Raw genomic sequence first — 16,650 nt, 5'->3', positions numbered from 1 at the left:
AAAAAATTTATACGAGTTTTAATAAAAATATTTGAACAAACAAACAATTATTTAAACAAAAAAAATTAAACTACATATGGAAATAAGAGTACCACTTTAAATAAAAAAGGGAATCTAAAAAAAATATTTAAACAAACAATGAAACAATTATTTAAACAAAAAAATTAAACTACATTTGAAAATAAAAATACCACTTTAAATAAAAAAAAAGAAATCTAAAGAAAAATATTTGACCAAACAATTATTTAAATAAAAAAATTAAGCTACATTTGAAAATAAAAGTACCACTTTAAATAAAAAAAAGTAATCTAGAGAAAAATATTTAAACAAACAACTTATGTCAAATTAAATATCACTTCCTAAATTTCTTCGCATCTTTAAAAAACTTGAAAATTTTATTTTCTACCAAAAATATTCATTGTAAAATGTCAAGGACTGCATGATGATAGATTTTGAAGATTCTAGTTGCCTTGCACAGCCAACTATGAGAACACGCGACTGCCAAAGCTTTCGACTTTCAGTAAAATAACCCAGGTTGTAGTTCGCGACGTCGCTCTCAACATACCAATCGTGGTTTATAGGCGTACAACGCGGAATAATATACCAATGAATAGTAGATGCCACGACATTTCACCCTCCGTGACCTTTTAGGTCACGTAAAATAGTTTAGAATTTTCGTGTCTCACTGAATTATTACATTTATTGAACGGAAATATTTGAAAAACTAAATTAAACTTCGGAGTCAAGTTAATGAGATTTTTCCCCTTTTCATACGATTAGAGATACATTTCCATATTATTAACCTCTAATCTTGGGGGAGGGGGATTCAATTAGTCTGAAAATAAATAAAACTAATTCACTTTTTTGTATATAATTACCATAATTTGTTGAGTTTTTTTGATTGTCGACAGTCTTTTGGATAGTCCATTGAATTAATCTATTCCTTCAATTCTTGAAGATTATTGTCAACATATAGCCGCCATGAAATGAAACTGAAACAAATTATTAATTCCAAAATGTATATTTCGGAGAGAAAACGGGAATAACAACAATGACTTATTTATATTTTAATTACAGTAAACAAAGTGATTGTTAACAATAATAAAAATTAAGGTTAGGTTCGTTTAAAGCGTTAAAAGTGCGGGAATTACCGAGCATTTTAATGTGGCGCCATCTGGTCGGTAAAGTTTGTCCAGTTTTCTATCTTACCGACATATGTTTGTACAGAAATCAATGTTACAGTGTCGATAAAATAAAACATTAGGCTTTGAAAATGATTCTTTTATTACAGCCCTTTTTGCTCAATTCACTTAATTAAACCTCAAAATTCCCTTTTTTGGTCGTGAATCACATTCCAAATTGATTGATAAACAAATTTGGATACACGAATTCCAAACTTTCAGAAAGACGAAATTTCAAAGAAAGGCAGATTTGATATTTTACGAGAATCAATCCGCATCGTCACAGAATAATAAAAAATAAAGAAATAGACACTAATTATTCACAATATATAACTATTTCGAGAAATTATAACGAATAGTTTCAACAGATTGCGAATTAAGACACAATGAATCGCCAACGAAAAGTGGCGAAAAATTTTCTGACGCCATTTTGTGTAATGAAAAATGCATTTTCGATCGAAGCGGATGCGCACCGTTTTATTCACCATCACTCAATTTGTTACAAAAATAAAGAAAAAATATACCAAAAACCCATGATTTTAAGATATTTAGTCATTATTTTGAAATATTTTCGTCGAAATTTGGTGAAAATGGATCGCCCTTGTCTCTATGGACGCAGCACGGCAATCGACATATTTCACACTTGAGCAATTTTTAATGTCTAGTTTTACGATATTTGTACAAAATATAATACCTATTACCCTTAGTGATTAGTCAAACACAATATTTTTATAAAAAACAGGAGGAAAATTACCTTTTTGGTCGGAAAATCAGGAGAGGAAAGGAGCGATGCCATCCATTCAACAAGCACGGACTTGTATGAAACATGAGGAATTTCCTTGCACGTGATAGGCCGAGCGAAAGAAACATGGAGGATCGAACGGACGATTCTGATTGGTGGACAAAGTTTACTTTACACCACTTTCACTTCCTGTGTTCAAATTTAAAAACTAAAAATTAATTTATACGTACTTTTTTAAAATTATAATTATTTGTATAATTAAAGTTGTAGCGTAAATATAAATCTCTAGCGAAATATTTAATTGAATTTTAATTTATATAGTTTGATATTTTCTCTGCAATAAAATAAAAGAAAAGAAAAAAGTTGGCTACACTGTTTCTTGACCATTGTCAAACTTCATTGTTGTCAACAAAAATAACAAAGTCGAACTTAACCTTAATTTAATAACAAAACTGAACAAAAAAAATCAGGAAAATATTCAGAAGAACGAAAAGAACGTTTAAAAATAATTCTTTTGCATTATTTTAATTGTAATTTTATAAAATGGCTGTGAAATTACAAACAATGAATATTTTCAAGTAATTTATTTAACTATTAAAAATTTTTTTTCTCTATGTAACATTTAGCTTATATATCAATAGAAACGATAGAAACACGATAGTTTAATTAAATTTCAGCAAAATGAAAAGGAAAATGTCTACAAAATTAAATAATGCACTTCTAATCCTGAATACCAGTGAAAAAGACTGTCAAGCGAAAGAAAAATATAATTCAGAAGAAAGTTCGACAGATTTGAAAAATCAGAATGTAATTCATATTTCAAATATTCATTTTTCTGTTTTTAATAAATTTAAATATATTATTGCGTTTAATTATTCACATAGAAAGTTCAAGTAACCAACGAAGAGGAGCAAAAAAAGGAATGTAAAATTAATATGCAGTCTGTGATAAATATAAATGGAAATCAAACTCTAAATTTTCCTGTGAAAAAAAAATTGAACTTCAAAAGTCTCCGTAAGAACAATAAACTTTAAATAACTTTTCGATGTTAAAGTATACACTTATTAGACGTGTAATAGAAAAGAGAAATTAAAATAGAACTTTATTTTTTATTTCTTGCTTTTCTAATTAATTAATTAATTTTTACAAATATTTAACGTTAAATTGAAAAAATAAATGGAAATTTTTATCAAATTTCAGAAAAACATTTAATTGCTGCTGGTTCGAAAGCTCACAAAGAATCTAAAAATAAATTTAAAACAGTTGTAAATTTGGAATTGATGAAAGAAGAATTAAAACAATTGGAAGATCCTCCTTTAACGCAACGTGATAAGGATTTAATGGCTTCTAGACTCACACATTCTTTTTTCGATCAACCCTGTGAACAATTGGCTCAAAATCTTTTAGGTAATAATTTTGGTTTATTTCTAAAAATTAAAGTTGTTAATTAATTGAAATTTTCAATTAGATCAAAAATTTTAACTAAATTCAATCAAATAATCAAAAGTTTTAACTAACTAATTAAAATTTTCAATTAGCTAATCAAATATTCTGTTAATTATTTGGAATTATTAATTAAATACAATAATTTTTAATTAATTCGTCGAAATTAATTCAATTCAACTATATATTTATTATTTCCAGGAAAGATTCTCGTACGAAAATTGGAGAATGGAACAATTTTGAAAGGTCGAATTGTAGAAACTGAAAGCTATTTAGGAGCTATTGATAAAGCTTCACATACTTATCAATATCGAGTTACTGCGAGAAATTTACCAATGTATATGCCACCAGGAACAATTTATGTTTATTTTACTTATGGAATGTATTATTGCTTTAATCTTTCTAGTCAGGGTAAGTTCACAAATTTTTGAAGAAAGTTTCCTTTTTTTACTACTAATTTTAAAAAGTGAATTTTCCATCAGAAAAGAAGACAAATATTATTATAAAGAAAAACCTATAATCCAATAATTAAAAATAAGCTAAATTTTGAAATGTTTCTCTAGAAATAGAAAATATAAACAATTTTCCCAATAAAATTTTCATAAATTTTGCTTTGAAATATAAGAAAATTTTGCAACTTCAAAATTAATGTTCAACTTTAAAATAATTTTTACGAATAATAAAATTATACAGAGCCTGAATTACAAGTACAAATAAAATCTGTGGAGCCTTTAATGGGTTTAAGTTACATGGAACTTTTGCTGAACACTAGACAAATTCAGGGCCAAAAAGAAAAAGAAATGGTTGAAAATATTCAAAAATATAAAAATCAAGATTTGTGCAATGATCCAAATAAAATATGCACCGCTTTTAATATCGAAAAAGATCTTTTCGACAAAAAACACATAAGCAATTGCATGGATCTCTGGATTGAAAAAGATTCAAGTCTCAAAGAAAACAATGATCTGAAGAAAAGTGTTGATAGAAGAAATTAACTAAATTAAAAATAATAAAGTAAATTAATTAGAATTAGATCTCTGATAATTGTAAAGAAGATATCAATGATTCTCGTGAAATTAAATTAAAGTAAATTAGAATCTTTAATAAAAATTATTAAATTAATTTTGATCACTAAGAACTTACATTTTTTCAGGTGACGGTTGTGCTGTTCTCGTTCGCGCTCTCGAACCCATTGAAGGTCTTGAAGAAATGGAAAAAAATCGAAATTCAATCAAGAAATCTTCGAAACATTCCAAAAAGAAATTCAAACCACATGAATTGTGTAATGGTCCATCAAAATTGTGCATGTCTTATTTACTGGACAAAAGTCATAGTAAATATTCATTATCTTCTTGGAAGTGTTTATGGCTTGAAGAAGATAATTCAAATCAAGGAGAAATCAAAATTATCAGATGTAAAAGAATAGGAATTGAAAGTTGTGGAACTGAATGGGCAAACAAACCTCTTCGATATTATATTCATAAAAATAAGTCCGTCAGTAAGCGAGATAAAGTAGCTGAAGAAAATTCTTAGGAATTTTTGGGAGATAAATTTATATTATATATTAATTTATTTATTTATACTTCTACTTGAAAAGTTTTATTCCTAGAAAAAAATCGAATTTTAAATTAATTGTTTTTGATTTCAATTTCTTGAATTTCAATACAGTATACCAAAAATGAATTTTCTATTTCATTAAAATTTTATTTTCTATACACATTGTTTTTATTTCTATTCTACCAATTTACAAAATAACAACTTACCTGTACAAAATAATATAAAAAAGATAGCAAAACAATGCTTCTGATTTAAATTATCTGCGATTCTCGATTCTCCACAAAACACATTATTTACAGTAAATAATTTTGTTCATATTAATCATAAATTCTGATTTCTTTAAATAATCTTCTTAATTCTAACGCCTTGAAAGGAAAAGGATTGATTTTATGCCCATTCTTTCATAACTCGCTCATAATCTTCTTCCTCAATAAAAGGCTTATCGATCGATCTGCAAAACGAAAAAAAAAATTATTAGAACCGAAAACAATTGAATATTTTAATTTAATTTAAATAACAATTAGGCAAAAGTAATAAATAGTATAAATCGAAGGAGTTCAGAAAAAATATGACTAAGAAAATTGAAATCTCACTCGATCATTAAATCTCCACAATATAAACATTCGCTGGCTATTAAATCATCAATATCAGCTTTTATTTGATCTTTCGTTGATAATGATGCCGATCCATCAGTTGAAACAGTTTCATCCGATTTGCCCGATACTGAAATTAATTGTTTCTGAAGATCGGCCAATTTTGTTTGTTGTTCAATTGACAACAATGGCGTTAATGCAGCGACTAGACAATCACTGTGAAATCTATGTCCACAGGGAAAAACGTAAAACGGTCTCATCAAAAGTTGACCATCACAAGTATTGCACATATCTTTTGCGTGAACAAAAGTACATCTGAAATCAAAATTGTTATTACTGTAAAAATATTTTCAATGTTTTTCCTCAACAATAACTTATTAAATAAAATTAATAATTGGAATTGACTATAAAAATAATAATTGAAATTGAGAATAAAAATTAATAATTGAAATTGTGAATAAAAATTAATAATTGAAATTAATTGAAATTGAGAATAAAAATTAATAATTGAAATTAATTGAAATTGAGAATAAAAATTAATAATTGAAATTAATTGAAATTGAGAATAGAAATTAATAATTCAAATCAATAATTCAAATTGAGTATAAAAATTAATAATTGAAATTAAATTTATTAGACAAAAATTATTTTTAACGATAAAATTTGAATGTTTTAAACCTAGTTCTAAAGCCTTGAATATCCTTGCGAATAATCTCAGCCGATTTTGTCGCTTCTTCCATTTCTTCCTTGAGATCCTGAATATGCTGATTGTATTCCTGTAGATTGTAAATTGTCAAATAATTATAAATTTAAAAAAAAAACTCGTTCATTTAATAATGCAATTGATAAAAATTTGAAATCGTACCTGAAGAGAGTTGCAGATCGCTTCTTTAAAATGGTCAATGGTCACAAAATCGGAAAAGAATGGTAAAATATCTTCTATCCTAACTAAATCACATTGTTGAAGAAACTTCATAGCCTCTTTTATATCATCCCGTTCTCTCACTACGTGCTCAGCTAAAAAAGAAATTTTTCATTATTAAATATATTGAATTCAATTATTATTAAATAATTGAATTCTTTGGAAAAGTTTTATTAAAATTATTGAAAATAATTGATTTCATTCTGAAAAATTTGGCAAAATGTAAAAAAATAATTGAATTCTTTCGAGAAATTTTATAAAAATTATGTTGAAAATAATTGAATTATTTTTGTAGCATTGCTAAAAAACTTACCAATTTTAAGCCACAATTTTTTCCTCAATTCCACGTCGTCATGATGTAAAGGAACACCGGCGATTTGTTTAGCGAGATCAACGCTTATCGTGAGAGCCAAATCAACTGCAGTGGTCCATAAACCTAATAAGGCTGACAATTGAACGCAGGCCTCGGTCAAACCTGCTTCTTGACATAATCTCAAAGCATAATGAACATCATAATGAACCATGCTTACGTCTTGACCTAAAATAATTTACACTTTTAGAAAATGAAAAAGTTTTTCAACTAGAAATAAAAATAAAATTAATTTTCAACTATTTGCATTTTCAATAATCTGAATTTTATTCTAATTTAAAAAGAAATAAAAGAAAAATTAGATAAAATTTGGAACAGGATAAATATTAGGTAATATTTAAATATTACCTAATATTTATTCTGTTCCAAATTTTATCTAATTTTTCTTTTATTTCTTTTATTAAATTTATTAATTTATTAAATTAAAATACTTGCCTTGAGAACTAATATAACGCATAACTTCACTCTTCTTATATCGAGCATAAAGAGATAATAGAAAATTGTGTATCGCCTGTTCTTCACAACTTTGATTGTAAATACAAGACTCGAGATACATAATTATTTGCTGTGCCTAAAACGAAAAGCATATTTTAATAAAAAATCGATTATAGTATCAATATCTATTATTTAAAAGAAGTTCTTTTATTTAAAATAAATTTCTTTTAATAATAAAATTAATAAAAACTCATCCTATTAAATAATTATAATCTAAAAAAAAACTCACATGCTTCTCGTCACTATTACAAGAAACTAATGCAGGTAAAAGTTTCGAAGATTGCAAATTCGATCCTTGAGAAATTAAAGCTTGCACTGTCGGTTTTGGTAATTCTTGTAGAAGTGTACCCGCAAATTGATAAAATAATTCCTTATTTCCTTGCTTCTTTAATACCTCGAGAGCCTCCAAATAATTATTTTTATACAAATGTTGTCTAATTACTTCCTCGTAATTACGATGCATCACTGTTAGATTAATAAGATTATCCTTATCACCATGACTCGCCATTAAATTACAAATTGTACTGCGATTCTTTCTTATGCATTCCTCGACTTTTGGTATTTTCAAAAAATTCTCAAATTGCTTTTGTAATTCTTCATATTGAGATTTGTGTTGTTGAAAATTTTGATCACTTCGTAAAACACCCATTTCATTCATAAATAATTCCACCACCCACACGACAATCATTGTCGTCTGGGTTTTGTCCTGGGACTTCAAACTCTTCAATTTCTAGAAAAAAACATATTTCCAAATTTATTTCTTTTATTTCTAAATTTATTTCTTTTATTTATAGATTTATTTCTTTTATTTCTAAACTTATTTCTAAATTTAAAATATTTTTTGATTCTATTAATCTAAATTTCTAGATTCTACAGTTCTAAGTATACAAATAAAAAAATTCTTACAGCTTCCAAAAATGATTTCAGGGCCTTTGTCTCTCGCTCTTGTAAAAATTTCAAAGATATTTCTTCGAAGGAGGAATAAGTTTCGGCATAAATTAAGGCGCTTTCTTCGTATTTCTTATTTTTAAAAAGCATTTCAGCTTTTTTCACGAGAACTTGATCGCGATGTATTGGATTATCCTTGCAATAAATTTTGGCCAGTTCGAATTCGCCTTTTTCAACGTACACCTGCCAAACGTTTCGATCTTCCTTCGTCACTTTGTATTTGAAAACGGCTCGTTCACTATAGGCCCAAATTGAACCCGTGATTGGATCTCTGGTGATGTTAATTAATTTTCCAAAAGCCTAGAACAATTTTATTTATTTAGTATATTTACTCCTTTTTATGGAATAAAAAGAAAAGAAAAATAAAATAAAAAGGAATGAAAAAAAAGATTAAAAATTAATTAAAGGAAAAATTGTAAAATAAAATCGTACATCATTATACATGTCCTCGAAAATAAGTTCCTGATTTAAAATCGAAATTCCTTTGACGTGATCAACGTAGAGAAGAAGTGCGTGAAATTCCGTCAAGACAAAGGACAATGGAGCTTTCGGTGGCAATTGCGCTGAATTTCCACTCAAAAGATTTGCTTCCGGACATGGTAGCAATTGTTGATTCATCAATACGTTTTCTGGATCAGACCATGGATCGACCTAATGGAAAATAATTCGTTTATCAATTTTTCCATTTGTTCGGCAAGTAACAAAAGAATTAAATTTCTAAAAATTGTATTGAATTTATTTAAAAACAAAAGAAAAGGTTGCAATATACCTGTGCATACAAAATTCCAGATTCTGTCAACCAACCAAACGATTTAGGTACAACTCTCGGAGCTGGATAGAAAAATTGCATTCTTGAATAACCCAGAGAACTTTCTAATTGATTGAAACTTTCTGAAAATTATAAATGACAAATAAAAATTATTATTTTACTTAGTAACTAATTAACTAATTATTATTATGAATATTTCATGTTTTTAATAATTTTTAATAAAATTCTTCGCAGAAATTCAATTATTTTCAATGCAATTATAAAAAAAATTCTTTTCAGTTCAATTATTCAATTCAATTATTTTTAAAAATTTTAATAATATTCTTCATCAGAATTAGATTATTTTTAATACATTTTGAATTAAATTCATGTAAAGAATTCAATTATTTTTAAATAGTTATAAAAAAAATTCTTCGAAACAATTTAGTTATTTTCTAAAATTATAATAAAATTCTATGCAACAATTTAATTATTTCAGATTCAAAATTATAATATTTTTCTAACAAAAATGTATTCTCTGGAAAAACTGACCTTTTGTATTTAAATATTTACTAAAGACTTGTTGAAGCAATGGTTTCTCGTCAGGATTCGCCACTGATCCAATATATTGATAAATTCGAATCAACGTCGTGACAATAATAAAATATTTATCAGTATTTGGAATCTTGTGAAATTCTAAGCCAGTAATTGGTGGTTTACTATCTTTTCCAATGTCAAAAATCTGAAAATTTTACAACTACATCACTGAATTTTTGATAAAAGTTTGTTTCTTTTTGTTCTATATAAAATTTCAAAATAAATTTTCAAATTTAGAGAAAATTTTAATAACTTACCAATCCCTCTACCTCTTTTGAACCATAAAGAGGTAGATAATTAGGAAGCTTGGAAATGAAGAAAAATATTGGTAGTGAAAATTTTATTTCATATAAATTGTCTCATCGTGTTAATAGAAATAATAACAAAATAATTAAAAACTTACTTGTCGCCAGTACTGTTCTAAATTAGTTGCAAAAATCTTTTCTCCCTCTAAACCAATTTCTGTCTCAAAAATTAATCCCCTTGAAGTTCCAAGTAAAATTGGTCCCGAATTTGTTTCCGAAGTATTGGAGAAATTCCAAGCCACAGCCGTAATTTCGTGTCCTCGACATTTTGCCGCCTAAAAAAAATTGAAAATGAATACAATTTAATCGTATTGTTTTTTTTTAATTGTTAATTGAATTAATCTTTATTATGAATTTACCTGTTTCAATTTTGTCGTTTTTCGATGTAAATAAAACAATTCCGGTAACGATGTGTCTCCTTGTTTCGTTTTCGTACTAACTAATAAATGCTGACCCAATGGATCGAGATACAATCCAGATAATCTTAAATTACCAATATATTTCGAAATATTAATTTCTGCAAAAGAATGAAACGTTGATAAAATAAATTAATCATTATTAAATATTGTTAAAATTCTTTGCAGAAATTCAATTCTTTTCAAAACAATTTTAATAGAATTCCTCGAAAGAAATTAATTATTTTCAAATATTTACACAAAATTAATTTATTTCCTAAAATTTTAATAAATTCTTCGGAACAATTCAATTATTTTTATAAACAGTAAAATTCTTCGCAAGAATTAAATTATTTTTATAAATAATAAAATTCTTCTCAGGAATTCAATTATTTTCAATACAATTTTAATAAAATTCTTGTTCATAAAATTCAATTGCTTTCAAAATTTTCAATTAAATTTATTAAAGAAACTCCATTAATTAAAAAAAATTCAAAGAAATTCTTTAAAAGAATTTAATTCAGATTTTTGAAAATTTTAATAAAATTCATCGCGAGAATTCAATTATTTTCATAAATGAAAAAATTCTTCGAAGAAATTCAATTATTCTCTTGAAATTTTTTGATAAGATTCTATTAAATATTAAATTAATTAATCATTATTAAATTAATTAATCATTATCGACTGCAGTTAGTCAATGTTTTTGTAATTAGTCTAATTGTAATTGGTCCTAATTGCAGTTATGAGAAAAGTCTCACCTTCTGGTTTATCCGGATGCTTCATATCAATTCGAAGAAGAATATTATTAGCCATAGCAATAACAATAAAATTATTGCTAACGCTTAAATATAAAATTCTATCAGAAGGCATAAAATTAACTTTCTGTTTGGTAAAAATCGGCCCATCATCCGTAAGCTTCATTTGAATTAAACCTGTTGAACTCTGCAGAAAATAAATTAAATTAGTAATAAAAATTGCCATTTTGCAACAAATTGTAACTTTGTGTAATTTATGTATTTACAATTTTTTAAATTTTGCTTACGATTTCTGGTTTTATCGAAGGTGGAATATTTTGCTTCGACCTCAAAGAAGCCTGTTCATATTGATCAAATATAGAAGTCATTCTTCCAATATCTTCTTTATACTCTCAAAATTAAAAACCTAAAATTAACAAAATAAAGATTAAAGGCTAAAAACCTCGAGGTTTTACGATCTCACGTCTCAGTACGAATTTTTTTTAGTTTTCTTATTAAAATCATTAAAAATTACTCTAACAGAAAAATCAGCATTAATATAAGTATTAAAAACAACAAGACAACAGAAAATAATATTATTTATTTAATTTAGAAAATAAAATACAAGAACATTTATCAAACTAACCTCGCCCACCAGTGATAAACATTATTCAAGTTTTTATACTGATCATAATTAGAGTTATTTTTAGTCACATTATAAAACTATATTTCAATCAGTTATATTAACGGGAAAATATAGTAAATATATCGAAATTAATGAGGAAATATAATTAATAAAGCAGAATAATACGAACTGTCATCTGTCATAATGACATGTGGTGGCAGCACTGGAAAAGCGCTCTCTGGTGATAAATATCTGCAACTCTATTCTTCCCCCTCTTAAAAAACAGGGAAATTTCTGACAGATTTTTCCTAAATTTTCCACCGGCTGATCCTGTTAAAATTATTTTTTAATTTTATCATAATTTAAAACAAAAATTGGAATTTAATTTTATTCGAATATTCACCTATAATAAGGGGCAAATGTCTGAATCAAAAAGTACTGATGAAGATGGTGATCCAGTTGTTAAAGAGGTAATTTTTACTCTTCGTTTAATTGACAACGTGCAAGTTTGTAGGTTATGTTGCACATCTATAACGTATAGATTTTAATTTTTAAATTAATTGTTTTAATCATCGAATTAAAATTATTGTATTTGTTTCCTATTTACATTTTATTTCTGACAATTCGGAAAATTTTATTTTATCTCCGTACGTTTAATTTTGAATGTTATTTTAATATTTTTTTTGTTCTATTAATATTTTTTTAGTTTTGTTAATATTTTTAAGGGCATTTGAACCTTGATGACGTCACACATGCTTTGCATAATCTGTAACGTCATCAAGGTTCAAATGCCCTTAAGACGAAAAGATTTTCAAGAGCCATGATTTTTTTAATGATAAATTTAATATTTTAGATACCAGTTTATTTTTCAAAAACACTTGCGGAAAAATTGTTTGTATTAAAATATCCACTACGTTCTGCGCAAGAAGGTTATGACAATGCAGTAGTTTTAAAGTCGTCAATTAAGCCACAAAATCAGGAGATTCAAATAGAGGTTGCTTTAAATACACATAGTGTGAATTATGATCAATTTAAGGGAGAACAAATTGCAAATAATGCCAATGTACCGTCACGACATGACAAGGAAGAGGAGGAAAGATATTTCGAAAGGTAATTTTTATTTTCCAGTTCCTTCTTTCTTTTTTTTGAAGAAAAATAATTTAATAACAAATATAAATTGTTCACTAATTAATATTATTTTCCATGCGTTTTCAGTGACCTCATGGACAAAGTAGTTCTACAATCCAGTCGTTCTGTGCCATCGAATCGAAATATTTTCGCCGTTGGCGTTTACCAGGACGGAGATTTGCACCTGACTCCATTGAAGGGAATTCTTGAAATGCGACCTGCTTTTCAGTATTTCGACAAACAGGATAAGCGGTCAAAGGACGACAATAAAGATGGTACTTCAATTATTCTCGACTTCTATTTTTGTCAAATCTTCTTTTTATTTTAATTTTATTCTAATAATTTTGAATTTAGATTAATTTTTTCGAATTTAAATAGTTTAAATTAGTTTTTTCTAATTTAAAAACTTTCGATTTAAAATAATTAAGATCAGTTTTTTCGAATTTACACAATTTTGATGTAATTATGAATATTTTTGATCAAAGCAGAAGTTGAAGAAGAGGAGGAACCTGCGAAGCAAGTAAATGTTTCATTTGCTCGACAAAAGCCAGATCATATAAAAAAATTACAGGAGCAATCTTTCAAGTGCCAAACTAGTAAAAGTTTCGAAGAATCATGGATACATACAAAATACATCCCGGCGACGAATTCCAAAGCAGAAGTAAAATTTTTAATTAATTATTTTATGACCGTTTATAGAATTTCATAATTGCTGAATTTATTTTATTATAATCTTTTTCCATAATTTTCAGCTATCGAGAATGGAAATGCTATGTCCGCCAGTCGATGACGCGATGAATAGTTTAAATATGTCTAAAAAGGATTTTTTGAAAAATTTGTTACCGCCAGCTATTGAAGAACCCCTTCCAGTCGTTCATCAACCTAATTATGTGACTTCTTTGAATTATATTCGAACACTACCTCTTCTCGAGCAAATTCGCTATCTCATGAAAGACGGTAATCTCTTTTTTAATTCGTTTTTTCTTCCTCTTCTTTTTTTCCCTAATTTTTGTATTCCTTTTCAATTTTTTTTTCCCTTTTCAATTTTCTTGATTTTCATGTTTCTTTTTAATTTTTTTAAATTCTTTTCTTCTTTCTTTTCCTTTTTTCTTAATTTTTGAAAATTGTTTTAAACTTTGACAAAATTATTTTTTGCCATCAATTTTATTAGTTGTCCTATTTTTATATTTTGCATTTAATTTTTTCTCAATTATTTAATTCGTTTTTCAGCAAAAGTCATGAATTTTTCGGAATTAAAAAATACTATATCGTCGGAACATGAGACATCAATGATTTTAAAGTACCTTCAACAAGTTGCAGTTCTCGTACAAGGAAACTGGATTATTAACAGTGAATTAATTTATCCAAAGGACACAAAGTCCCATCAAAATGGTATTCCCGCTGAACTCATGTGCAGAGCACGAGATTTTGTTGTAAGAATTTTCTCATTACTAAAAAATTTGAATCGTTAAAAATTTATAGAATGAATAATAATTTAACTTAAATATTTCAAAGTGAATTGAATTTTAAAAGAGTTGCGTTTACAATTTTCATAAATAGATACACTTTTCAAAAGGTTTTAATTAGGAATTTTAAAGAATTTAGATTTTTGAAATATTTTAATAGTTCAAATTCTTCTAAAATTAGTTAAATTTTTTGTATTTAATTATTAAAAATAATGAATTTATAGAAGAATTTTGGTTAAAAACACTGAAAACATTGAATTTTTGAGAAATTACAAATGATTGCAGAAATTCAATTATTTTCAAAAGTAATAAAATTCTTTGCAGAAATTCAATTACGTTAAAAGAAATCAAAAAGTTCTTGTTAAAATTTCAAATATATCTTTATAAATAATCAAATTTTTCTACAAAATTCAATTGTTTTCAAAAATTTTAATAAAATTGCTTGAAAAAATTCAATTATTTTCAAAAATTTTCCTCAATTCAATGATTTTTAATATCTAGTATTTTAATAAATTTGCTTAAAAGAATTCAATTATTTTTAAATAATTTTAATAAAATTCTAGGCAAAAACTTAACTATTTTCATAAAACAACAAAATAAAATTTTTGTGGCAACACCGAAAGATAATTAGATATTTAGACATTTATTGAAAACTTCAAAATTAATTGAATTTTGATATTTGATATTGATATTTTGAATATTTTATGAAAATTATAGTTATCAAAATTCACCGAGAGTCAGTACATTGACCGTAGAGCGGTCTCATCTGCCGTTAAATTGCCATCAGAAGAAATTGCCGAAATTCTCAAGAATTTAGGACAGCATCAATATAAAAAAGGCTGGCACTTGATCCGGAGTCCGGATTTAGAATTTTCTAAAAGGTATTCACATTTTATATATATCATTCAAATTTTCAATCAATTTTCAATTCAAATTAAATCAAAAAATTATTTTCTCTTCTCAGATTTCCAGAAATAGCTCAAAGACAGGAAATATTTTGGGAGGCAAAGAAAAAGCATTTGCTTGAATCGATGGAAGTACAAATGACTCATCGACAACGTCGTAGATCAAATCGAGAATCAGTTGGTTCGGAAAGTGAGGAAAAAACAACAGGCAGAGGAAGAAAGTCATTGAGAGATTCGTCAATGTCCGACAATGACAGTACAACAGAAACGGTGAAGCACAAAAAAACCAATAAATCAAAAAAATCATCCGAGGCCACGTGACCGAAACTAATTAAACGATAAGGTATTATCTAAATAATTAGGGGAAAAAATTTATTTTTGATTCAGCCAACAAGGGATTTTTTCACTGACTTGAGCATTATGAGAGAAAAAAAACAAGAAAATGCTCATTTGAAGATTTAATTCTTCAAAAATTTCCTTTTAAAAGTGAATATTTTCTACGTGTCGAGGATATTTAGTGAGAAAATGAAGAAAACAGGGAAAATATTTTACAGAAAGGCATTTCTATTTTTACTATATACTTCCTTTTCAGTTTTTAAAAACAAATTTTGTTCTTCTCTCTTTAGAAATAAGTAACGCTTTTAATTTTTTAAGTTTATCTCTCTGTTCTGGAAGTTTAATCTAATTTTAATTTTTGAGATAAAGCTAATTAATTTTTTAAGTTTATCTCTATCGTTAATTTTGGTATATTTAATTTTTATACTCTAGTGACAAAACTGTACATAATCAGGAAAATTACATTTTTGTCTAAAGAAAGTTTTAGAAGTATAAATTTAGATACAATAATTAAAATAGTATTTATTGTTAAAAGAAGCAAATAATTGAAGTCATTGTAAAAATAAATATGACTTTGTACATATTGTGATGAAGTTTAAAAAAACTGAAGTAAAATATTTATTCTTATGCATGTCATTTTCTTTTAAATAAAAAAAACCCCTTTTAAGGAAGGCAAAAGAACAGGGTTGCCACAGGTCAAGGAATTCAGGGAAATTAGAATTGGTCAGGAAAATCAGAGAAAAGTCAGGGATTTTTATTAAAAGTACTGGAAAAATTTAAGTTTTTAGAATTTATAATAGAAAGAACAATTGATTATAGAAATTCAATTATTTGCAAAAGTGATAAACTTCTTCGCATAAATTCAATTATGTTCACAAATTTTTAAAAATTCTCGTTAAAATTTCAATTATCTTTATAAATAATAAAATTCTTCTCCAAAATTCAATTATTTTCAAAAAATTTAATAAAATTCTTGGCAAAATTTCAATTATGTATTTTCAAAAAATATTTCTCATTTCAATAATTTATAATATCTACTGTTTTAATTAAATTTTCCAAAAGAATTCAATTATTTAAACAAACATTAAAAAAATTTCCCAGGAAAAAATAAATAGTTCTGAAAAATTCAATTATTGCGAAAAATTTAAATAAACTTCTTT

At 26.2% G+C, this 16,650-nt stretch overlaps 4 protein-coding genes across 10 annotated transcripts in view; 2 read left to right on the top strand and 2 right to left on the bottom strand.

Moving 5' to 3' along the window:
- The window catches only part of LOC122509508, a 91,326-nt gene extending 89,220 nt beyond the window's left edge, over positions 1-2,106 (bottom strand). For 4 of the 5 annotated variants that reach the window (XR_006302367.1, XM_043623634.1, XM_043623632.1 and 1 more), the window contains exons 1-2: positions 1,936-2,106; positions 879-992 (exon numbers count right to left, since the gene is read on the bottom strand). The gene's annotated coding sequence lies outside the window, so the exon portion shown is untranslated. Of the gene's footprint in view, positions 1-878; positions 1,327-1,935 lie in introns of those variants that run through there. The other variant, XM_043623633.1, reaches the window with a different exon arrangement.
- A 213-nt stretch (positions 2,107-2,319) lies between these two features.
- Positions 2,320-5,034, top strand: LOC122509377 (DNA-3-methyladenine glycosylase-like). The gene is made up of 6 exons (XM_043623389.1): positions 2,320-2,501; positions 2,601-2,730; positions 2,808-2,937; positions 3,124-3,330; positions 3,568-3,777; positions 4,520-5,034. Exons 1-6 carry the CDS (start codon positions 2,467-2,469, stop codon positions 4,897-4,899), a joined length of 1,092 nt encoding a protein of 363 aa, XP_043479324.1. The 5' UTR covers positions 2,320-2,466; the 3' UTR covers positions 4,900-5,034.
- A 15-nt stretch (positions 5,035-5,049) lies between these two features.
- LOC122509374 (vacuolar protein sorting-associated protein 18 homolog) lies at positions 5,050-11,862 on the bottom strand. 2 transcript variants are annotated; one of them, XM_043623384.1, is made up of 17 exons: positions 11,677-11,862; positions 11,339-11,457; positions 11,055-11,238; positions 10,261-10,418; positions 10,000-10,176; positions 9,854-9,901; positions 9,552-9,741; positions 9,021-9,142; positions 8,684-8,902; positions 8,210-8,551; positions 7,533-8,033; positions 7,244-7,379; positions 6,752-6,976; positions 6,382-6,533; positions 6,195-6,292; positions 5,517-5,831; positions 5,050-5,374 (listed from the first exon to the last, which is right to left on the bottom strand). In XM_043623384.1, exons 2-17 carry the CDS (start codon positions 11,417-11,419, stop codon positions 5,311-5,313), a joined length of 3,012 nt encoding a protein of 1,003 aa, XP_043479319.1. In that variant the 5' UTR covers positions 11,420-11,457; positions 11,677-11,862; the 3' UTR covers positions 5,050-5,310. The 2 variants fall into 2 exon arrangements, with proteins under 2 accessions (XP_043479319.1, XP_043479320.1); XM_043623385.1 differs by lacking the exon at positions 9,854-9,901 and having other exon boundaries at positions 11,677-11,861.
- Positions 11,863-11,936: 74 nt separating this feature from the next.
- On the top strand, positions 11,937-16,117 carry LOC122509375 (DNA-directed RNA polymerase III subunit RPC5). Of its 2 annotated transcripts, none has more exons than XM_043623387.1 (8): positions 11,937-12,125; positions 12,509-12,765; positions 12,871-13,058; positions 13,269-13,444; positions 13,536-13,740; positions 14,014-14,216; positions 14,967-15,130; positions 15,214-16,117. In XM_043623387.1, exons 1-8 carry the CDS (start codon positions 12,075-12,077, stop codon positions 15,473-15,475), a joined length of 1,506 nt encoding a protein of 501 aa, XP_043479322.1. In that variant the 5' UTR covers positions 11,937-12,074; the 3' UTR covers positions 15,476-16,117. The 2 variants fall into 2 exon arrangements, with proteins under 2 accessions (XP_043479322.1, XP_043479323.1); XM_043623388.1 differs by having other exon boundaries at positions 11,938-12,125; positions 13,272-13,444.
- The last annotated feature ends 533 nt before the right edge of the window (positions 16,118-16,650 follow it).

Source organism: Leptopilina heterotoma, unplaced genomic scaffold (assembly GCF_015476425.1).
Source record: "Leptopilina heterotoma isolate Lh14 unplaced genomic scaffold, ASM1547642v1 Lhet_60, whole genome shotgun sequence".
Classification (NCBI taxonomy): domain Eukaryota; kingdom Metazoa; phylum Arthropoda; class Insecta; order Hymenoptera; family Figitidae; genus Leptopilina; species Leptopilina heterotoma.
Note: the sequence above shows the minus strand (reverse complement) of the source record. Positions and strands in the feature narration are given on the sequence as shown.